The sequence below is a fragment of the Gouania willdenowi genome, chromosome 18 (genome assembly GCF_900634775.1).
Source record: "Gouania willdenowi chromosome 18, fGouWil2.1, whole genome shotgun sequence".
In the NCBI taxonomy this organism is placed as follows: domain Eukaryota; kingdom Metazoa; phylum Chordata; class Actinopteri; order Blenniiformes; family Gobiesocidae; genus Gouania; species Gouania willdenowi.
In genome coordinates, this window is record NC_041061.1 from 4,816,397 (window position 1) to 4,840,646 (window position 24,250).

The 24,250-nt window shown below is 34.8% G+C and overlaps 3 protein-coding genes across 5 annotated transcripts in view; all 3 read left to right on the plus strand.

Annotated features, from left to right (window-relative positions):
• Positions 1-879: 879 nt before the first annotated feature.
• On the plus strand, positions 880-15,816 carry lpcat4 (lysophosphatidylcholine acyltransferase 4). 3 transcript variants are annotated; one of them, XM_028474475.1, is made up of 14 exons: positions 880-1,038; positions 1,389-1,491; positions 4,331-4,694; positions 6,415-6,527; positions 7,841-7,901; positions 8,003-8,061; positions 9,116-9,150; positions 9,222-9,276; positions 9,353-9,435; positions 11,448-11,573; positions 11,657-11,810; positions 12,632-12,724; positions 13,512-13,647; positions 15,408-15,816. In XM_028474475.1, exons 2-14 carry the CDS (start codon positions 1,408-1,410, stop codon positions 15,557-15,559), a joined length of 1,515 nt encoding a protein of 504 aa, XP_028330276.1. In that variant the 5' UTR covers positions 880-1,038; positions 1,389-1,407; the 3' UTR covers positions 15,560-15,816. The 3 variants fall into 3 exon arrangements, with proteins under 3 accessions (XP_028330276.1, XP_028330275.1, XP_028330277.1); XM_028474474.1 differs by having other exon boundaries at positions 880-1,491; XM_028474476.1 differs by lacking the exon at positions 1,389-1,491 and having other exon boundaries at positions 881-1,038.
• Positions 15,817-16,039: 223 nt separating this feature from the next.
• On the plus strand, positions 16,040-17,939 carry nop10 (NOP10 ribonucleoprotein homolog (yeast)). Its single transcript, XM_028474715.1, has 2 exons — positions 16,040-16,260; positions 17,705-17,939. Exons 1-2 carry the CDS (start codon positions 16,207-16,209, stop codon positions 17,843-17,845), a joined length of 195 nt encoding a protein of 64 aa, XP_028330516.1. The 5' UTR covers positions 16,040-16,206; the 3' UTR covers positions 17,846-17,939.
• Positions 17,940-18,891: 952 nt separating this feature from the next.
• Positions 18,892-24,250, plus strand: part of slc12a6 (solute carrier family 12 member 6) — a 36,418-nt gene continuing 31,059 nt past the window's right edge. The window contains exon 1 of the mRNA XM_028474709.1: positions 18,892-19,044. The gene's annotated coding sequence lies outside the window, so the exon portion shown is untranslated. The remainder of the gene's footprint in view (positions 19,045-24,250) is intronic.

Sequence of the window (24,250 nt, forward strand, 5' to 3'; positions counted from 1 at the left end):
TTAAAAAAAAACTTTGCACATTTATAAAAAAATTTAAAACGTCAAAAAATTCAAACAAAAACATGACCATTAGTATCCACACCTGTAATGATATTGATATTTTTTTTGATTAATGATGATAAATTACAATTTCATTTAAAAACCAGCTAAACAATTGGTTTGTTTGTTTACAAACTATATATATATAGATAGATATTAGAGGTGGGACTTGATTTAAAAAATTAATCCGACTAAGCTAAATTAATCACATAACAATATTTGACACAAGAAGCATTGTTTTTTTTTAATTTATTGAGCTTAAACAACAAAATTTTGTTTATTATTTTTATTATGAGTATACCGGGAACTTGTGAAATGAGAACGGTTCCGCAATGTTTGAAGTACAAAAAAAAAAAAAAAAGTGATTAACCGTTATTTTCTGTAATTAATTCATCGCGATTGAGGCTTTAAAAACCCAGCCCTAACCCACATTTTGTTCAATGAAATATGAAAAATAATTTTAAAAAGTTATTCCACAAAAACGAATCTTTTCTCATTTCTGATTGTTGTCACTAATAAAAAAAACATTTTTTTTCGTTCATTTTTCCAAAAGATATTGTAGGCTTGAACAGTTGAAAACCAAAGAAGAAGAAAAAAACAACATGTGATAGTTTAAAAAAAAAAAAAAAATATATATATATATATATATATATATATATATATATATATATATATATATATATATATATATATATATAAAATAAGTAATCACGTTTGCGTTAAATTAAAATATGTGTCACCAAAAAAAATAAAATAAAGTGAATTATAAACTAGAGACAATCTGTGGATGTTTCGTGTTTATTTTGTCTTTTTATACAAAAGCAGTGAGTGTTAAATACCAATCGTGTCATAAAGGCAGTCTGATAGTACTAGTGTTTCTGGTTTTTAGGACCGGTCTGACCCGCCCGTCGTGGCCCGGCCCTGAGCGTCAGAGGGCGGGACAGGTGAGCCGAGCCCACCGAGGCTTTAAGAGCCGGAGGATGGTAGTCAGTCGGAGCGGTGAGTAAATTTCATCATGTTTCACTAAAAAGAACGAAGACTTTAGCTTTAATTCAGCTGTTAATGCGTATTTTCACTTGGTAACGTTTATTGTTGGGTTTTTTTTACGCTTTCACGCACGTTCGCTTCATTTTAACCGAGGGTCAGTTTTTTATTTTTTTATTTTATTTTTATTTTTTATGTAACCTCGCGAGATAAAGACGGTTATTTTAAAAGGTAAACCAACGTTTTCCCCTCCTTTCGTTTAACATACGTAACATATCTTCGTATCTCCCTTTCAACAGTTTGCTGGACCTTTTACATTTTATTTTGAAAAACTGAACTTGACGTTTTTTTTGGGAGGGGGGTAGGGGGTTAAAACTCGTTGTCATGGAGAAGTGTTACCCAGCAACGCCGAAGTGCCCCAATCCGTTCATTCACGTCGTGAAGCTGACCAAGGCCCAGAGGATTAAGGTAAATTACTCCAACAAAACCGACTTTTTTCACCTACATATGTTGATACATTTACAGTTTTAAGAGTTGTCATTCCTAATATTACAATTATTGTGTTAATTACTGCCACCTTTAAGCAATTAAGTGGTTTTTTGGTTGGTCAATTGGACATTCTTTAACTAAATTTAGTCTAGTACTCATTGACAGGTTTATATATATATATATATATATATATATATATATATATATATTATACAAAAACTTTAATATCTAGGTTATTTCTATTGGTGACTTGGAAGATGTTAATTGAAAGTTTGTATTTATTTATTTACTACAACATAAACACTCAAACAATACGATAAAATGGGGGAAAAGATGCAAAATAGTAAACAAAACACAAGAGCCAACTGATGGAAATGACCATGTGGTTAAAATCTGACATATTTACATATGTTAATCCATACAGACTGTTCACTCTTCTAAATATGTAAAATAAAATAGATAAAACTAGATCAAAGAGAAAACTTGACACAATGAGGTTATTTCTCGTGATGTTTTTAGTTTTTAGTGATAGTTTTGTGTCTTCATCCTTTTTGTGTGTTTCATGTGTTATTTTGTGTTTTTGCTATATTTTTGTCTGTTTTTCTTGTTACTTGTGTACTTTTGTGGACTTTTTTAAAAAATATTTTGTGCATTTTTCTGTCATTTTGTGTGTTTTTGGTACAATTTTGTCTGTTTTTGTTGATACTCGTGTACTTTTTTTTTTATTTATATTTTGTACATTTTCTGTCGCTTTGGATGTTTTTGGAGTTTTTTAGTGTTTTTAGTCTGTTTTTTATATGTTTTGCTTGTTGTGTACTTTTGTTGACATTTTTTGTCTATTTTTCTGTCGTTTTGTGTTTATGCTACATTTTTGTCTGTTTTGCTTGTTACTTGTGTACTTTTGTGGATATTTTGTGCATTTTTCTCTCATTTTGTGTGTTTTTGGTACAATTTTGTCTGTTTTTGTTGATACTCGTGTACTTTTTTTTTAATTTATATTTTGTACATTTTCTGTCGCTTTGGATGTTTTTGGAGTTTTTTAGTGTTTTTAGTCTGTTTTTTATATGTTTTGCTTGTTGTGTACTTTTGTTGACATTTTTTGTCTATTTTTCTGTCGTTTTGTGTTTATGCTACATTTTTGTCTGTTTTGCTTGTTACTTGTGTACTTTTGTGGATATTTTGTGCATTTTTCTCTCATTTTGTGTGTTTTTGGTACATTTTCCTCTGTTTTTGTTGATACATCAACATGTAAAACTTATTTAATTTAAAAAATAATATTTATGTAATGAACAGTTTCATCAAAGCATTGGCCTCGTTTCCATGGAACCGACTCGGTATTTGTGCGCTCACGCAAAATGTACAAGCGCTAGCAATAGCCTGTTAGCATGTGTGTGTAGCAAAGTTTTCTACGTACACATTTTACATTAAAAGTAATAGTAATTTGTCTCCCTTCAGGGGCTTTTTACATATATTTATATTTGAGAAGATTTAAGTATTGTGTGTAATGTGTTAATTTGAAAGCGAATGATGAAAAAAATGTTTTTAACTATAATTTTAATCAGCATTCTTTCCTTTTTTTTTTTTTTTTTGCCAAATACTAGACATCTCAGGTGACCCCACATGGGCTCATGACCCCAAGGTTGAAAAACACTGGGGTAGTTTAAAAAAATTTGATTTAATTTTAATTTTAGATTCTTTGAATGATAAATTAAGCAAATCTTCTTCTTGGTAATCAGAACTCAACTGTCCAAAATGTTTAAAACTGTGTTGAGTGCAATTTTAGGAAAGACTTAAAAACAACTACAGGACAAACCAGTTGTAATACAATTTTTAAAATGATCTTTTACTAAAATTTAATTAAAAAAAAAAACCAAACAAACATTTATAGTGATAAAAGAAAAAAGTGCTATTTTAGAAGCGCTTTCATTTTTTTCAGATGATTTTTAAGGTCATTTAACAACAGTTTTAAAACTAAATATGTATGATTACCTTTTTTTCACATGGGAACAAGCTAATTCAATTTAACTTTATTTATATAGTGCTAATGTCGACACAAATATAATTTTTCTTTTGTAAACTGTGTGCGTGAAGCTAAATGTTGTCTTAAGTATTGGGAACAATTACAATGACAACAAACCAAATGAATGACAATCTTTCCCATAATCCCCAGCGCTACAGTGGGAAGTATGTCTGACAATCTGAATAATATCCACTGTTATCCAGTTAATTATCATTTGTGCCATAGTATATAGTCATCTTAAAGATGTAAATGGTGAAAAAGGTGGTGAAATGGGATTTTAAAAACCATAGAAATTGTTTAAAAGTAGCAAATTAGAGTGGTCAAAAACAGACAATAAAACTGGTAAAAAGGGTTCAAAGTGTCAATATTAGAAAAATTAGTTTAAACTGGCAAATAATGGGCATGACAAATTGTGAAGGTGGTTAAATTGGCAAAAGTAAGCATGAAATATGGCGAAAAGAGGTTAAAAGTGACAATAATGGGTCAACATATTTGACTATAGTTGGAAAAGTGGTGGAAAGGGTTTATAAGTGTTGAAAATGTCGTGAAAGTGGAAAAATGTGCAGAAAAAGCATTGAAATTTGATGGAGAGTTGGGAAAAATGGGAGTAATATAGCAAAAATGCTATAAAAAGAGCAAAAAATATGGCAAGTAAAAGTGATAAAAATAGGTTCAAATATGGGAAGTTTGGTGTAGTTACAGAAAAATGATTAAAAAAAAAAAAAAAATGTGTTGAAATTGGTGAAAAACATCTTATGGTTGAGAAGCCCTGGTGTAAACAGATGTGTGGTTCCACAGGGACTAGTCCTGGGTTCCTTCCTCTTCCCGGTGAGGGTCTTCCTCGCCGGCTTCTTCTTCCTCATCATGTGGCCAATCGCCAGCCTTCGTATGGTCGGCCTTAGCGAGGAGCAGCGTTCCCGGCCCGTCACCGGTTGGCGCCGCTGGCTCTACCACTCCGTCGTCCGGACGCTGAGCCGGGCCGTGTTCTTCTCTCTGGGCTTCCTGTGGATGAAGGTCAAAGGTCGCAGGGCCGACCTGAAGGAGGCCCCCATGCTGGTGGTGGCCCCCCACAGTGGGTTCCTGGACATGCTGGTGCTGTGTCCCACTGAGCTAGCTACGGTGGTGTCCAGGTCTGAGAACCAGAGCCTGCCAGTCATTGGAGGTAAGAAGATACACACACACACACGCACACACGCACACACACACACACACACACACACACACACACACACACACACACACACACACACACACACACACACACACACACACGCCGCATAAATCAATTAGATATTTTAGCAACAGAAAACCCCAAAATAGATTAAATGTCAACAGAAAAGTAGCAGCAAAAGCACAGAAAAGGTTCCAAAAATACATGAAAAATGACTCAAAATGCACAAAAAGAAAAGGACATTTTGTTATTTTGTGTATTTTTCACTCATTTTCTGTCGATTTGTGCGTTCTTTGTCATTATCTACTGTATATCATAAAAATAATCTGTCATTTTTGTGTGTTTTTTTTGGTCAGTTTCTAAATGTTTAAATGATTGTTTTGTGTTGTTTGTGTGTTTTTTGGTTCCTTTCTGACTGTTTATTTTGTTACTTGTGCAGTTTTCTGTTGTTTTGTGTATTTTTGCTAACTTTTTGTCTGTTTTTCTCATTAATTTTGCACTTTTTCTTACATTTTGCAAATTTCTCTGTCGTTTTTAATTTATTTTCTGGTTATTGTGTGTATTTTTGGTTCCTTTTTGTTTGTTTATTTTGTTGCTAGTGCATTTTTCAGTTATTTGTTATTTGTTTTTGTTCTTTCTTGTGTCCGTCTGTTGACATTTTGTGCATCTTTCTGTCATTTTGTGTGTTTTTGGAGTTATTTTGTGTATATGTTGAGCTTCACGTTCCTTCCAACTTCTTGAAGCACAATCTTTGGCTCCTCCAGTGACCCACTATAAGTGTGTTCTAGAACAGAATAAATAAATCAAAGTGAGCTTCCTCTCTACCTGCTCCTTAAAGTTCCTTTAAGTGTTTTGGTCTCATCAGGTGAAAATGACATGTAGTGTTGGTTGGTCTCTGCACAGCTCAGTATAGCAGGGGGTCCTCAACTACATTTACACCGTCCCATGATGCATTGCGAGTGCAATTCAATTCAACTTTATTTATATATCAAATGACAACAAAAGTCCTCTCAGTGCTATCAAAATATAAAATTTGTAATAAGAGGGAAAAAACCCAACAAAATCTACATGAACAAGCATGTTGATGTAATGTGTTTGTTGATGATGTTATTTTTTTTCCTGATGATTTTAAATGTTTTATTTATTATTATTATTTTTTTGCCAACTTTAATGTTCTTATGGATTTGAATCTGTTGAATGTTTGCCTTGCTTTTGTTAAAGCTTTGCAGTTGCACTTTATTTCCAATATGAATTTTTCAATTAAGAGAAAATACTTAAAATAATTTTTATTTTTATTTTTTTAAGGGGAAAAATGGAAATCAAAAATCAAGTTTTCAAAATAAAACAAATATTATTATTTGGATGTAAATAGTGACAAATATAGGGCTGTGAATATTATCATTTTATGCGATTTATTTTTTCCCCTCGTATTATTCTACATTGAAGGTGTGTGGGAACGATATGAAAATGAAATGAAAGTGTGACTACTTGTCTGTGAAGGTTTTCCAGTCACTGAAAGGTTCACCTGTGAGTTCACAGGACAGGAATGAAAGGTAGCCCACGCCCAGTGTCTTAAACAAACACCCAGCTTTTCACTGATAAGGGGAAGTGTAAAAACAAACCCTTTTTTCTGCCTCCAGTCTGCTCTGGAAGGCCTGTTTCCATGATCCAGATTCAAGTCCCAGTGGTTTTTTTTTATTTTGTTTTCCAGCTCTCCTGGAGTTTAACCAGTCTGTAATAGTGAGCAGGAAGGATCCAGAGTCCAGGAAGAACGCAGTGTCTCAGCTGGTGGAGAGGCTGACGTCTAATGGATACTGGCCTCAGGTCTGAACCTCCATCCCTGACGTTCTTGGTTTTTGTCTCAGACTTTAGAAAAATACACAAAATGACTTCAAAAATATATACAAAATGAGATTACAGAAAAATACACAAAATTACTCAAAAAAATATACAAAATTACGAACAAATACTAAAAATAACTCAAAAATACATAAAATTACTCTCAAAGTATGAAATGAAAGGAAAATAAACAAAATTACTTTACCAAATACACAGGACTCTAAAGAAATATGAAATTACAGAAAAATACACAGTGACTCCTAAAAAAACATAAAAGTTACAGAAAACACATTTGTTGCTGTATTTCACAATAAAAGGGCATCAAAATAAACAAAATAATGAAATTAAACAGGAGATAAAATAACTCCAAGATCATTTCTACAGTTAGGATTACTTTTTTTTTATTATTTACAAAAAATGCAAACAAATCTCAGAAATATTTGTAAAATGTATTTACGTGACACATTAGTGATTTTTCTTTTTAATGATGTATATGTCTTTAAGGCAACTAAAGTAGGGACTGTTTCAACGACTTTTCTCGCTATTAAACTTCCTGAACTTGTCACAAACCTGCTAAATAGGCTCAATAGAGTAATCTACTGTTATTAATTTAATATTTAAATGATTCAGATTATTTAAGGCAGTGGTTCACAACCTTTTCAGCCCATGACCTTAAACAGTGTGCTGACACGCTCTGGTGGCTGAAGTTAGCTAATAAAACACGGACTGTTGAAGACACACAAACCCTGAGAAGAGAAGTCCTTTTGGGTGGGAGTCCTTCAACAGTCACTCGCTTAACTTCAGCCACCAGAGTGTGAGCTGTGTACTGTGTAAAAGGTCCCTTAGGAGAGCTCTTCTTCTCTGCTTCATTGTCTAATACAAAACCACAGAGTTGGAACTGTTGCCCCCTGGTCACAGATTTTTATTCTCTTTCGGAAACAAAAGAGGTTATTATTTAGAGCAAATAAAGTTGTCATTTTGACTGAAAACGCTACTAAATGATCTAAAAATCAGGCCGAACGTTTCACTCCAAATGTGGTTTTTGGCCACATTTGTAAAAACAGTCAAGATTTACTCGTTTTTCCTTATTTTTACTTTGATCTTCCTTTTTTTTTACATCTGTCTTGTCCTTGTTCTTATTTATCTTTATCTTTGTTTTGAATCTTTTTAGCTAATGTTTTCCTCTTCTCACTTTAAAGTTTTTAAATCTCTTGTCTCTTTAATCTCTCATTTTGTGAGTTGTTCTTCTTTTACTTCCTGGTTGTCCTCTGATTGGCTGTGTTATGATGACGTCTCAGATGCTGATGTTTCCAGAGGGCACGACCACAAACGGCCAGGCGCTGATAAAGTTCAAACCTGGTAAATCGTGTGCGTGTGTGTGTGCGTGTGTGCGTGCGATGAGCAGCATGTTTCCCAATGACTAACTCTCTGTCACACCTGCTCTCCTCCTCGTTCCTCAGGAGCCTTTGTCGCTGGCATGCCAGTCCAACCTGTTCTGCTGCGTTACCCCAACAAGCTGGTGAGTCAGCACTGGTTTTTCAGCCTGAGCTGCTAATCATTTACTTTATGGTAATTGGTGCAGATTTATTTACACACTAATGTCACTTCTCTAACCTGTGGAGCCTCTCATTGGATTATAAGTACAACTTTTATATTTATATACAAAATGTTTACAAAAAAGAATAATATAAGAATAATTACAGAAAAATTCACAAAATTACTCCAGAAAATATACTAAATTACAAAGAAAATAAACAAATGACTTCAACCAATTTACAAATTTACACGACTCCAAAAAATATGAGACAACATAAAAATACACAAAATGGGTCCAAAAAATTTACGAAATCAAAGGAAAATAACACACGACTCCAAAAAAAATTAATACGAATACACAAAATGGCTCAAAATATATGAAATTACAGTAAAATACACAAAATGACTCCAAAATATAGGCAAAATTACAGAATAATACACATAACTCTAAAAATATGAAATTACAGAAAAATACACAAAATTACTCTAAAAGATATACAAAGTTACAAAAAATATACAAAGTTACAAAAAATACACAAAATTACTTCAAAAAATACACAAAATTACTCCAAAAAATATACAAAATTATAGAAAGATACACAACATGACTATAAAATGCACAAAATCACAGAAAACACACAAAATGACTTAGAAATATTTACAAAATTACAGCAAAAACACCAAATGACTGTAAACAACATACAAAATTACAAAAAATACACAAAATGACACCAAAAACAGACAAAATACAGTTTTTTTTTTTTTCCATTTCTAACAATGTTTTAATAGACAAAAGGTCTATAAAATGTTCAATTAATAAAAAATAAACTACATTTAATTCACAATGGATTAAAGCATTTCCAGAGGAAGTTAAACATCTTTAGTTTCCCCATCTGTCATTGGTATTTGGAAGGAATATGAAATGACCGCTGCACAGCTATAATTTTCATAGCGTCAAACAGTGTAAACACTGTAATAAATAGTTAATAATCACAGCCAGTTTATGTGTGTGATGAGTTTATGTGACTTCCCATCAGGACACGGTACGCTGGACGTACAAAGGATCCACGTGGTGAGTGTTTGTCCTCTCTCTGATTCCTCTGTGTTTGCTGCGCTGTCTCTGATTGGCTGCCTGTGTCTCAGGTTGGATGCGGTGTGGCACACCACCTCTCAGCTCTACACCAACATGACCGTGGAGGTAGTAACGTCGCTCTCTGATTGGCTCGTGTTGGGCGTATCGGTGTGTGAGTGAATGTGTGTTTATGGTTCTACAGTTCCTTCCTGTTTACAAACCGTCAGAGGAGGAGAAGGAGAACCCTGAGCTGTACGCAGACAATGTGCAGAAACTCATGGCCAGGTCAGTTCGTCCTGCTCTGTTTTCATCATCTTTCTCTGTTTGGATGATTTCTGTTGAAAACTCCTGAAATCACAACAAACGTGCTAAATAAGCTTAATAGTTCATTTTATGTCAAATTAACGCAATGTAGAGCGATGTCCAGAAAAAGTAAAGTAGTAGGCTTTAAAAAAAAAAAAAAAAAGTAGAAGTCTAAAACTTGTGGCGAGTTGCACTTGCCGCTGCTGCGCACTGATGACGCATGACACCTGGGGGGGTGGGGGGAGCATACACCCCCCCCCCTGAAAATTTTGCAAAAATGATGCTATATGGTGACTTTTGGTGCATTTGCGGCTTTTCTTCTGTCTATTTTGTAGCACTTTTCTTAGCATGATGTATTTTCTCACCTAGTTTTTGTTTGCATGATGCATTTACAAGTTGAAATCTGGTATCCATGAAAATGATGACAAAGAATTGAGCATCATTATCAGTTTACCTCTTTCCAGTTGAAAATGTACCAACTTATAGTATAGCAGTAGTATGGGTGCTTGCTCTCATAGTAGTCCTCTGTAGAATGCTGTTTGTCACTATAAACATATCTGCATGATTAACATCATTTTTGTGTTTTGGTAATGTTTATTTGTATCAATTCCCATTAATATTCATGATATATCTAACACATGCACATTCATATTCATAATATCTCTTACATATACCCTTACATTTCTGATTTTTGTAACCCAGTACCCTGGATGCAGGACTTTTAATTCATGATTCATGATGTTATTGATCATGAATGTTTAAAAAAAAAAAAAAAAAAAAAAACATATTCAATTCCATAGAGAAGAATTAAAAACCCCTTAAAAATCTACTTTTTTCCAAATTTGGTCTGAAGTTTTCTGACCAGCGACTCTTTTCTTTGTTGAATCTTTCTTAAAGATGATGTTTATTTAATTCAGCTGAATTCAGTAATGTTGTGAATGGTAAGATTTATTATATTATTGGGGAAATGTTTAGAGAGAATGATTGTTTTCCTTCAGTTGCAGCCACCAGATATTTGTTTGGACCAGCAGAGGGCGCTGGTAACACAGTGTTTGGTTGGGATGCAGCTATTCTGCACAGTGAAGAAGAGATGCTACGCGCTAGCAGACAGAGCTAATATAAAAACCTGACTTTTACAGATACACGTAATATTACAGATATTTTTTTTAGCGCTAAAGGGGTAAGGAGTGTTCTACGGCGAAAAAAACCAAATGAATTTATAAAACTGTGTGTAGCTCACGTGAAAGCACTTTTCCCTTTATAATTACAGCCCAGCTACGTGCAGAAGATTTCACCTCATATGCCGCCCTTGACACGCCCACATTCCATCATAAATGGTCAATGCAAAGGAGCTCATGAATGGTTTTTGCTTGAAAAGGAGCTGCTGACCAATGGGATTATATGATCGTTTGATCGAAAAAGCAGCTGCATTTTAATAACCCTTGGAAATGTGCAGAATCTAAATAAAATAAATAAATAAAAGCTGGTAATGGAAACACTGAAATATCACAAAAAAGTTTTCACGCTTCCATGAGGAGGTTTTTCCAGACGTTTTGATATTGAATTGTATCGCAAAAGTGCCATGGAAACACTTTTTTCTGCAATTACACAATATGATGTGACAATATTGTTTCAGTTTGGGGAAATTTTGTCAAATAATTTGAGGATTGATGAGGATTTTGACAGAACTAGGTTTGCTCCAACAATTCAAGAGTAAAAATGACTTCCATTGTGTTACAAAAGCATGGGAAAACTGGCAACCCCTGCAAATATTGGAGTTTCATTGAATTTGTCACAAATTCAAAGAAACTCCACTTGAATAATTGTAAAGTTCCTGATAAATCTGTTGAAACGTTATGTTTTTTAAAGTGTATTTATTTTGCATGGATGCTAATATTTATGTTTGGGTGTGATACAGTGATTTAAAATTACTCCCACAGCGTCTATTTCATGTCTTGGTGTTTTTGATAACCATTTTATCTGGTGTCCCTCAGAGCTCTGGGGGTTCCAGCTACAGACTACGTGATGGAGGGGGGCATTCCCGTCAGGAAACTGGGGGGTCTTTCTCTCCCTCTGGAGTCTCCTGCTAAAGAAATGCTGACTCTGCTGCACAGTGACGGGTAACGAACACACAAAGTGCTAATATAATCTCCTCCTGACTATAAATCTTATTCATTTCTCACGTCTTTCTCCCGTGTGTCAGACTGACAGCGGCTCAGGTGGCCCAGGCTCGTCACAGGATGCTGGAGAGGTGTCGAGCAGCTTCGGGGTCAAAGGTCAGCGTGGACGAGCTTCACTCCATCCTGTCACTGTCTGACAGGCAGACGACGACTCACGTCTGTGGGTTGTTCTCTAAGGTGAGAACGTGTTTACCTGCTGTGGGTGTACGAGGTCAGCTGGTGACTGTTAAAGTACGTGGCACGTCACAGCACAAGCTGAGATTTAAAGCTGTTAAACGTTAGTGAAGAGTGTGTTCAATTACAAAAAATATAACATTACAGAAATATACAAAAAATTACTTCAAAAATATACAAATAAAATATTAAAAATTACCGAAAAATACACCAAATGAGATTACAGAATAATACACAAAAATATTAAATTAAAAGAAGATAAAATGACTCAAAAAATAAAATAAAAATATATATATATATATATATATATATATGTATATATAAAATTGCAGTAAAAACACAAAATTACTTAAAAAAATATACAAAATAAGATAACAGAAAAGTACTCTAAATTACGCCAAAATTACTTATTACTGAAAAATATACAAAATAACAGGAAAATAAATGAAATGACTCCCAAATATATATAAAATTGCAGAAAAAACACCAAATAACTTCAAACAATATACAAAATTACATAAAATTATCCCAAAAAATACTCAAATATACAAACTTACAGGAAAATAAACAAAAAGACTCCAAAAAAACATACAAAACTACAAAAAAAAATATATTTTTTTTTATTAGCAGTTTTCACATAATGATGCTGTCCACCAGTCACCAGATAACATGACCACCACTCAAATCATAACACTTGCTTTTCCTGGATGTGATCAAAGAGCAGCATCTTTATGTGAAATAAGAACAGTTGTAGTGAACCTGAGCAGACGAAGCATCACATACATGTGTGTTAAAGTGTGTGTGTGTGTTATTGTGTGTGTCAGGATGACTCAGTGGACCTCACACAGATCTACATCAGCCTATCAGCGCTCACTGACCCTGAAAACTTAGAGGAGCTGCTTCACTTCGTCTTCCCTGTGAGTTCTGTTGCTTCTTTACCTTTATTAATTAAAAAAATAATTAAATTGTTCATTAGAAATATCCCTTTTTTCCCCCTGGTTTGCTTTTTATTTATTCCTCTTTTTGTCATTTTCATCTCACGGTTTTTCTCTTGTCTTTTAGAAGATGTCATTTGTTTTATTTAAACACTTTTTCTAATCTATCCTAGATTTTTTTTCTTTTCTCTTTTATAATTTTTTTAATGATTAATTAGTTACAGTAAAATAATGCTCTCCAAACAGCGCGGAACCGTTCTCATTTCACGAGTTCCCGGTATGCCGTAATACTGATGCACAGAGCACAACACAAGAAACAGGAGAACCAGAGGAGAAGTTGTTGCTGTGCTTCGCGGGCAATAATTTTAGTTTTAAAAAAAAATACTGTCAGACAATTGATTTTTAGATTAATCAAGATTAATTAATTACGAAGTCTCTAATTATTTAGATAAAGTTTTTTAATCGAGTGCCATCACTAATTTTTTTCTCTTTTAATAAAATTGTCTCTTCTATTTCATATCTTATCCCTTCTTTGTCTTTTTGTCTCATTGGTTTTCTTGTGTTTTTATCTCGTTTGTAATTATTCTCTCATTGTTGTCAATGTCTCATCTATTCAGGGATTTTGTTAATATTCTACTCTTCGTGTAGAAATAATAAAGTACAAATCTTGTTTTTTTTTTTCAATTTTCCAAGATGATTAAATAAATAGAATCAAAAATATAGTGTGATTTTTGAAAGTATAAATAAAGTGATTTTGTGTGTGTTGCAGCTCTTTGACAGCAGTGGGGAGGGCAGTCTGAGTGCAGAGCAGCTGTCTGAGCTGATGGGGGCGCTGCTGGGCGTTCCTCAGCGTCACACTGCAGAGCTGTACGAGGCGGCGTGCACTGATGGTCGCCTCACTGAAGGTGAGGGGTGTTGTGGTGAAACTAGTGTCTGGTTTAACTGATGACTGACTCTAACACGGTGGTTCCAAACCTTTTTAGGCTCAACTTGTTCCCCCTTTCTCTAATTTCTGAATCCTAGTACCCCCCCTTTGTCTGACTACAACATTTTGCTTAGAAAACTATTTAAAAACATCTATAGAACATAATGATGGAATGAATGAGTGATTAACACATATTTTGAAAAATCACTTTTTGTAAATAAGTGGAAAGAAACAGTATTTAATGCAGTGTTTTTTGATCATGACCCTATTTTGATATCAAGAATTTCTGGTGATCCCAAAGACATTTTTTTTTCTTCTAAAATTGTTTTTTGATCATATATATATATATATATATATATATATATATATATATATTTTTTTTTTTTTTTTTTTACTGCATTTTAGTTTAAATAGATTCATATCACACAACATAAAAGTATAAAAATACAGTTTAAAATTGTGTTTTCTTTATTTTTTTAAAGACTAATAATTTTAAAAAATAAAGCAAAAATCTATTTTAATTGTTCAGAAACTCCAGGTGACCCCATATGGGGTCCCAAGGTTGATTTAGTGGCTCCTGAATAGATTTATTTCTATAGTTTTTATCATTTCCGGTCATCTCATGTCTGACATCTTATTTGTTAATTTCTCTCTCTCTCTCTCTCTCTCTCTCTCTCTCTCTCTCTCTCAAGTACCTCCTACAGTGCCATCACGTTCCCCTAGGGGTACATGTACCCCACTTTGGGAACCTAGGCTCTAACACAGTGGTTCCAAACCGTTTTCTTGTCGTGACCCCATTTTTTTACATCACAAATTTCTGGCGACCCCCCAGAGACTTTTCTTCTCTATAAAATTAGTTTTTTGATCATGTTTGTAATAATGTGTTTCAAATTAAAAAATAGCCAGTATTAGTGCACAAAGCGTCCAGCTCAGAGACTGTATTTTTATATTGCTTTTTCTTTTAGCTAGATTTATATTTGAGAAATTGAAGGTATTGTAAGATTGTGTGAGGTGTTTTAATTTGAAAAATAATAATTATTATTTTAGTTATTTGTTCTATTTCTGTAATGTTGTTGTTTTTTGATTATGAAAAATAGATAATTTATATATATTTTTAAAATTTAATTTTAATGAGTAATTTTTTTTAATTTTGTTCTTACTAGACATTTCAGGTGACCCCATTTTAATTTTATTTCCAGGTAATAAAATTACCTGGAAATTTTATTACCTTTATTTTTATTTCCTTTTTTTATGCAGCACATAAACACTGACAAAGATGAAAAAACAAACACAGCAAAAAGGCAACACTATTTTAATTTTATTTCCAGGCGACCCCACATGGGGTCACAAGCCAAAGGTTGAAAAACACTCTGCTCTAAGGACACTGCTGCAATTTTTAAAAAGTAATTACATTTTAAAAATATATTAGAAAAAAATTATTTTAATGATTATTTTATTTTATTTTGTTATTACTAGACATTTCAGGCGACCCTATTTTAATTTTATTTCCAGGTGACCCCACATGGGGTAACGACCCCAATGTTGAAAACCTTCTTTAACATAACTAGTAAAGTCTCAGATTCAGTCACTAATTAAAATGAGAGCTCAGTGTTAGTCTGTGAACTACTTTTTTTTAGCAAACTAGTCAGTACTCAACGGTCTGTCTCTGAGGGGGCGGGGCTTAGCTGTCGCTTGGTAACAAACAAACAAAAAAAATAATCTTTCTCTGCGTCTCCACAGGAAATCTGCTGCACGTGTTGACGAGCCATCCGACCTACGGGAGAGCGCTGAGTGGACACTTGCTAGGTGAGGAGGCGGGACTTCGTCTGTCAGACACGCCGCTGGCCAATGGGAACAACAACAACAGTTCTAATAACAAGAAGCTGGATTAAAGAAATGTATTGTCAGGAAAGGAGGAAATCTGTAAAATGTCCTGGTATTTTGTCTATTGTGTGTAAAAAAAAAAACATGACACTCGTGTATGTCTTTTTATTGTTTTTGTCAACTGTGCCAAATCAAATAGACTGAATGGGTCTGAAGTTGTATTCTAAAGTCTGTGTTTTACTCTTTTCATTGAAGCCATAATATGTCTTATTTATAATATTTTTCACTCTGACGTGTAAAAGAAAAATAAACTTTTTATGTTTTATTTTCATATGTTTTAGTCTGAAGGTTTGCATTTTGATAATAAAACTGAATATTAAACTTGTTTTTGTTTAAAAAGTGTATTTTTTTAATGTAGTGAATTCATATTTACTCAGAAATATATAAATGACAGTGAACACACCTGAGTTCAGGCTGTGCGACGCATCTCCATGGCAACAGAGCGCAGCGTGGTCACCGAGACTTCATCTCCCAGGGTGCTCCACGCGCTTCCTGAGAAACCGGAAGAAAATTCCACTGCTCTCAGGAAGAGGCTTCACCGCACGTGGAGTTCAAGACGAGGAAAAGTTGTGTTTGACGCAAAGTTGGACACATTTAAAGACTGTTTTGGTCTTTTAATTTATACTAAGTCAAGTTAGACACGCGCATCGTCACCATGTTTCTGCAGTTTTACCTGAACGAGGAAGGAGATCGTGTTTACACCCTGAAGGTAACACCAGTGCTGCGTTTCACGTGCTCCTGGTTCTCAGTTTTCACTCTTTTCTTTTAAAACTATAACTTCAAAATAAAAGCTGTCCATAGATCATGATTTATAACATACGTTGTTGCTTTGTAACTAAATTGTAACCCATGTGTTTATCTTAAAGCCACTGCAAATTCAGACATTTTTGTCGTCGTTTTTTCGACCTAGTGTTTTGGACTTCAAGACAAGAAAAGTTGACATTTACATGTATTCAAAACGCTAGTTGACACATTTTTGCTCTATACAAAAGTGTTATAAACACAGCGCTGTTTTTCATTGAAGCCATAATGTCTTATTTATAATATTTTTCACTCTGACGTGTAAAAATTTAGTGCTGGGACGATACGCTTGTGTCTCGATCCCGATTCTATTTTTTTTCCCCCGCGATACTTCGGTGCGTACTTGATGTGTATTGCGATTCATATTTTGTTGAATATTGCAATTCAATAGTAGTTATGATTGCGATTTTAATCCTCAGTTTCCTTATCCAAAAAGAGAAGTTAAATCAATCTTCAAGAAACAATATACGAGTCACAGTTTCATAAGCAAAAAAAAAATTTAAAAAAAATGCACATCACAAGTAAAAGAAAAATAAATATTAAAAAAATGTGTACAATACGCATTAAACTGGATAGTCACGTGTTTATGTAAATGTCATGTTAATGTTTTTGTCCATTTAAAATAAAAGGTACAATTTAAAAAAAAAGTGGAATCTGGGAAGAAATATCGATTTGTAATGTCACAAAAAATTGTGATCATATTAATAACACATTTTTTTCATCTTGAACATTTTATATTCCCTATTTTGAGCATGTTGATTTAATTTCTTAACCTTTTCCTCACAAATAATGATTGAATTTTATATATAAGTGATTGTTAGATTTATGTAAAACTGACTTTATAAAACAATAAGTTTGAGTAAGATCTTATTCTGCATAGATTTTTCCAGAAATGCTGTCCTGTGATATTTATTTTAATCACATTACATAATTAGCAACAAAGAGGGAAAAAAAATCATCTACGTAATATTATTTTTACCATGTCTGTATTTATTGTCTTAAGATTTTTTTTCTACTTAGGATACATAATTGATGTAAGTTTTGTTGTATATTTACAATTTAGCTTTTATGAAGCAGATGTATATTTTTTATCCTATTACTAGATTAATTGATCGAATAATCGACTGAAAACTCAAGGACCAAATGAATTCACAGCTGCAGCTATAGATTTATTTGTAAGATGTTAATTTCATCAGAATAATGTAAACAAGTGCGGCTTTCGAGAGCGCGCATGTGCAAGCATTCCAGAAACAGAAATCATGATCACACATTCCAAAACTACGCAAAACGGCAACAAATTAACAAAAAAATCATCAGTTGAGACGTGTTTATTAATCTTCGACCCTTTACAGAAAATCAACCCTGACGGGAAGCCGACATGCTCCGCCCACCCCGCTCGGTTCTCACCTGATGACAAGTTCTCCCGACACCGCGTCACCCTGAAGAAACGCTTCGGCATCCTGCTGACTCAACAACCACGTCCCATCCTGTGAGGGACCAGGAGCAGGTCGGAGAGGATGGAGAAGAACGATAAATGGACTGAATCAGCAGAAATACCAAGCTGTGGATCTTTTTTTTTTTTTAATCCTTGAGCTTTGTGTCTGGAATGTTTTTTTGTTTTTTTTAATATCGTCATGAATAAATGATGAGTTTACTGTATATTTTTTTACTTCCAAACTAAAAGTTAAAACACACATGAGCAACACTCGAGCACACGTTCACTAACAGTCAAACTTCAGCAGTTCCTCTGATGGGGAAAAAAGCCTTGTTTTATTACCTATTTTAAATAATATAAGGAATATTAAACAATCTATTTGACCACAAGTCTGACTTGGTAAGTACTTTATCATCCAAAGGAAACATTGATTTCATACAGATATATATTTTTAAGAAAAAGAAAATTACATTCCTGATTCTTTTTATTTTTTGGTGTTTTTTCTCATGTTTACTCTTAGTTCAAAATCTCATATAGACTTACAAATTTAAAGACAAATACGTAATGATGTAAGTGATTAACTTGAGTTTTGAACACTTTTTGCCCTCTATACAATACAATTTTAATTTTATGAATTTAAGAAAATGGTCGTAGGGCTGCAACGATTCCTTGACTTCCTGAAAAAAAAAGATTGCCGAATTTTCTCTGCATCAAGAAAAAAAAAACTACATTTAATTTTCAAGGTCGGTTTTAGAGAGCATGCACGTGCAAGCATTCAAAAAATGGATAGAAGAAATTTTACCTTTCAATTTAAACAAAAATTCTAGCTACCATAGTTTGACAGACTATTTGTAAAGAGCAACTAATAAATTCAATTTTATTAAATAGTCACTTTTTTTTTTACAATAATTTGCATTTGTACTTAAAAAAGATGGATGTTGCCTGACGTTAATTTTATTTTTGTTTTGTTTATTTTATTTATTGGAGTAACGGAAAGTGTTAAAACAAATACCGAACCCTTACTGTTGAAAACTAAATTTCCTAGATTGCTTTGGCACATTTTTATCTTTACGCCTGCGCGGCCGCAGTCTCTACGGCGAGTCGTGGAGGACTGAAAGGACGTGGCCGCGTAGTTTCCGCTGCAAGGGGTTTGAACAAAAAAAAGTGCAGAAAAAACCGGCAGAAGGGCCAAATCCTCCCCGTTATTAACCACGACACGCTGAGGAGGAGGCACCTTTTCACGGACACCGCACTCAGGTAGGCTCCCGGTGTCACTTCCGTGTAAATATGGACGTTTTCTTTGGCTGTGCGACGGCGGGAAGTGACATTTTAACGGCTATCCTGATTAGCCTTAGCACGGGTTAGCGTCACCGGGGTACAGACCCTGTTTGTTGACTAGTGTCATAACGACTACTATATTTACACACTGCGCAGTTTTAGAAATTAAATAATATTTTGATAACTTTTCACATTCCTAGCACATTAATCCCTAATAAACAGCATGTTTCTTGTATTTTTTTTAGCAGGTGTGGTGATTATTCTGGTTTTGTTAGTAAATGATGACCGCAGTGCCGCTGCCTCCGCAGTTACCGCTGCTTACACCAGATGTTTGACTCCAGTTTTTAAGGCGTGGTTTTTGCATTTTATAGTTTATATTACATTGTGTGGTTTTGTGTATTTAAATGAACTCACAAACCTCATTTGAGGGATACGATGGTGTATATTTTTGTCAAAGTTGACGCAAAGTATGTGTTGTTGACTAGCTGGTCCGAGCTTCCGTTTTTACAGCAATGGCAGGTTAGTAACGACGACTTGCACTGTATGTTTATATTATTTAGTAATTTTCCCCAATGTAAAACGTTAATGAACAAAATGTCTTTTAACATACAAAGGGGCTATCCGTACGTAGCCGTATGGACAGCACTTTGTGCTATTCGTACGTGGCCTATGACGTTACCGGAAGTCATGTGACCAAAAATCAGAAGAAAAAATGGCAGAACAAGCGATACACGTACGAATTCACGGTGGAAAGAAATTCAATTCCACTTCAGAAGGTTAGAGTTAGCTAGTCTGTAATGGGTTAGGGTTAGTTAGTCCGTAACGTTGTTTAGGGTTACAGGTAGGGTTGGTTAGTTTGTATTTAGTTTTGGGTTAGTGTTAGTTAGTCCGTAACATAGTTTAGGGTTTGGGTTAGGGATAGTTAGTCCTTAACGTAGTTTTGGGTTAGGATTAGTTAGTCCATAACGTAGTTTAGAAATGTACGTATATTAGTAGCAAACAGAAGTACTGGCCAATGAGGGGCGCTATGTATGAAGATCGCAACAATTCATAAATGCGTAGTATGTCCGCATCGTAGTTTAGGAATCTACTCATTAACAGCAAACAGAAGTACGTAGCGTCTTAATCACGTGACCTATCACTAGGGATGTCCCGATACAAGTTTTTCATTTCCGATATTGATTCGATACGATATCAGCATGAATCATACATACTTTTCTAACTTTTTATTTATATATATTAAAAAAAACTTGTTTTGTAGTATGGAATGTTAGAAAAGGCTTGCTCAAGTGATGTTACTCGGAGAACAATAATCAGCAACGGTTGGTATGAGAAAAACTGACCTAATTATTATTAACCAATTGGTTACATAAATTTTAATCATCAACATAATATCTACAATATTCTACAGATGAATAAAATAAACAATTAAAATGAATTGCAAAAATAAATGAATAAATAATTGGAAATTTTAATCCGATATTTGTTTTCAGGCTGATATTGGATCGGGACACCTCTACCTATCACGTCACCTAAACTGACCAATGAGGGGTGCTACGTACGGGGATAGAATATCGGTATATTGATACAGCTACGTACGGATAGCCACTACCTTTAACAAACAACACATTTATTCGTCTGTCACCAAATGGCAAGAAAACAATCAGGTTTGCGACACCAGCTTTTTTAATTCAACGCCCTCAAACATTTCGCATGAAAACGTTGCATATTGTTTACATATTTATCCCGAGTTAATTGCGCATCTCTTGTGACTTATCCTTGGCGTCTTGAGTCTACTGGTTACGTTAGTAAATAAGTGCAGCTGCGGTGATCTCTGCTGACACCACGTGATTCTCCATCCAGTTCCTGGCTGTTTTTGCTTGTTTAGAATTAAACCAAACACAATTTACACAATGTTGTGTGGTCATAGGTTAACCACAGACAGAGGGTGTGTAACTGTTAACTTGGTGCTAGCATCCTGATTAATACAGAGCCACATAGTGACAAACAGATTTGACAGGCAGTCACCAGTTGGCAAGACTACCACCAATGTATTGTGAAATACCTGCGTGGTATCCTCTAATTTAGATGCTGTCATGATTATACTGGTTTCCTGAGTAAATGACGACTCCATAGCGGTTATACCAGATGTTTGGGTCTGAGTTTGTATATTCAGATCAAACCACACAAACACAATTCAAACGATGTTGTGTAATTAGTCAAAGGGTGTGTGTGTGCTAGCTACCAAATTTGTCAACGGTGACAGGATGGTGATCAGTGGGAGATCCAGCTTTAGTGGAAAGTCTGGAAACATCATATTTATCTGTTTAAAACGGTGGTTCGCAAACTTTTCAGCCCACATTTATCTGAATAATATCCACTGTTATCCAGGAGACCTGCTGGGTTCATATCTGACTAACATGTCACTGATGTATTCTGGACCAAACCCATTCACAGATTTATACACCAGCAGCATAACTTTAAAGTCTATTCTGAGGCTGACTGGGAGCCAGTGTAAAGACTTTAATAAGAGTACACATAAGGACAATACACAAAATAGAGAATTTACCAAATGACATAAAAAGATAACTAAAAAAACATACCAAAGTACAGATAATACAAAAAATGGCAACAAAAACACACAATCACTCAAAAACTGTGTAAATTACAGGAAAGTACACTAAAGGCAAGCAAAAATACAACAAACCCCCCACAGAAATATATAAAATGACAACAGAAATACACAAAAGTAACTAAAGGTTTGCTGAAGTGAAGATAACAACAAAAATACACAAATTAACTCAAATAACTTTTTAGTTTACAGAAAAATACACATAAGGACAATAAGAACACCCAAAGAACATTCACCATGACAACAAAAATAACTAAAAGATAATGTAAAAAAATGGCAACAAAAGTTGTTTAAAAGTTGCAAATTAGAGTGGCCAAAAATGGTGAAAGAGTTTAAAAGTGACAATACTGAATATGTGACATTTGATTAGAATTAATGAAATTATAAGTGCTGAAAATGTCTTGAAAGTGGGTAAAATGTGCATAAAAGGCTTTGAAATTTGATGAAGTGTCAGAAATGAGAGTAATGTAGCAAAAATGCATTAAAAGGAGCAAAAATATGGTAAGATAAAGTGATGAAAGTTTAAAATATGGCAAGTTTGGTGTGGTTGCAGAAAAATGGTAAAAATAAACACAACTGGGCTCAAATTGTTCAAACAAATATTCTGTTTCTTGAACTCCTCTGGCGACCCCCTCACAGTGTCTCGTGACCCCAAGGTTAAGAACCCCTGGTTTATAAGATGTAAATATGACACAATATTACATAAAAAGCACAATATAAATAAGAAAATAAAATTATTTGTTTGACTGAACACATTTGTCAGTCACCTCGTAACAAGGAAGCCGTTTAGTTCGCTACACCGTGTTGTTGAATTCATCATCACTAACACACAATACCTCTGTTTGAACTCCCTACCACACACACACACACACACACACACACACACCAGTCCCAGCACTGTTGTGGTAGATTAACTGGATTAGGGCTCAGTGGGTGAGGGGGCGGGGCATCAGCTGGGCTCTAATGTGAGGATTTGCGTCAGGCTGCTTTGGGGGATCAGTTTGGATCTGTTCCTGGATCAGAGTGATTACAGGTGCTGCACATGAGCACAGGTAGATGCTCATGAACACTATGGGATGCTGGGTTTCAGGTTTAGAGTAGGGCTGAACGATTAATGGCGATATTATCTAGGGCTGTAGTCAACCAAGGAAATGGTTGGTCGGCCAAGACTATGACACACTCTAGGGGGAACCCGAGGTGCTCCCAGGTTACAACTTTATTGTTGTAACCTGTTTTAAAATTTACATTTATTTAAAGTTTAAATAAATCTGAAATGATTTATTATCAAACAGATTGATTTATGACAAGAGGCCCTTAAAAAATAATCGCTTATTAAATCGCAATATTGAGGAAAAGAATCGCAAATAGATTATTTTCCAAAATCGTTCAGCCCTAGTTTAGAGGTCCTACACCTGAATGCAGTTAGCGCCATTGGCTAAAATTAGCATCTCGTAGGCTTCCACGTACTTTACATCAGTGACTGAGAACATGATCGTGCAATATTTTTTTTTTGCTCTCCAGAATCCGGTCGCAATGTAACATGTTGACTAGTCAAAGCGTAACCCTGCCTGTACCAACCCGAGCCAGAGTCAGAGGTTTCCTGCTCCTACAGATAGAGGACACATACAGTATATCTGGACCACTCTGATAGCAGCTCAGACCACTCACTCACTCACTCACTCACAGCAGCTTTCACACCAAACTCACGCTCTCCCGTGGAACAAAGTTTTGGTCTAACCCTAACCAGACGATAAGAGACTAACACGTTTGTGTGTTTGTGGGTCAGTTTTCTTAAATTATGTCATGTCTTTTGAAGCAGTAAAATGCTAAACTTTGATCACTTTGAGCACTTGTAGCTCATGGTGTTGAGGTTTGACAAGTAATGATGTTATATTGTGATCTATTTTTGATATCATCACTGTTTATAATTTATATTCACGTGATTAGCTAGCTATATATATATATATATATATAATGTAAAAATAAAAACAGATTGTTCAGTCACCAGAACAATAAAAACACACTAGGGATGACATGCTATGTTCACTAGTCCATCTGTAACACTCACAATACAAAACCTTGCTGTTTTTCCCAAAATATAAGCAATATTTTCAAAATTCTATTTATATTCTAGTTTCCATTGTTATCACATTGTTTTTAATTTAAATTCACGTACCCTGTATGACGATTTGCGTACCACTGGGGCTACTTGTACCCCACTTTTTGGGAACCTAGGATATAGTGTCATTAAAATCTCCAAATTAGAAGGACTCGCCTGGTTAGGATTACTATTTGAAAAATGTAACTAATCCATCCATTTTCTTCTGCTTATCCGTCGCCGGGTCGCGGGGGCAGCATCCTTAGCAGGGAGGCCCAGACTTCCCTCTCCCCGGCCACTTCTTCCAGCTCCTCTAGGGGAACCCGAGGTGCTCCCAGGCCAGCCGAGAGACATAGTCTCTCCAGCGTGACATAGGTCTTCCTCGGGGTCTCCTTCGAGAGGGACGGGCTCTGAACGCCTCACTCGGTAGGAGTCCGGGGGGGCATCCTAATTAG

What these genes read in the sequence shown, in the direction of transcription:
- nop10 (XM_028474715.1), top strand. Translation starts at nt 16,207, where the DNA reads ATGTTTCTGCAGTTTTACCTGAACGAGGAAGGAGATCGTGTTTACACC. An exon ending in ATCGTGTTTACACCCTGAAG is followed by an intron (nt 16,261 to 17,704) that starts GTAACACCAGTG and finishes GACCCTTTACAG; the next exon opens with AAAATCAACCCTGACGGGAA.
- lpcat4 (XM_028474474.1), top strand. Translation starts at nt 1,408, where the DNA reads ATGGAGAAGTGTTACCCAGCAACGCCGAAGTGCCCCAATCCGTTCATT. An exon ending in GAGCCTGCCAGTCATTGGAG is followed by an intron (nt 4,695 to 6,414) that starts GTAAGAAGATAC and finishes TTTGTTTTCCAG; the next exon opens with CTCTCCTGGAGTTTAACCAG. An exon ending in TGATGGTCGCCTCACTGAAG is followed by an intron (nt 13,648 to 15,407) that starts GTGAGGGGTGTT and finishes GCGTCTCCACAG; the next exon opens with GAAATCTGCTGCACGTGTTG.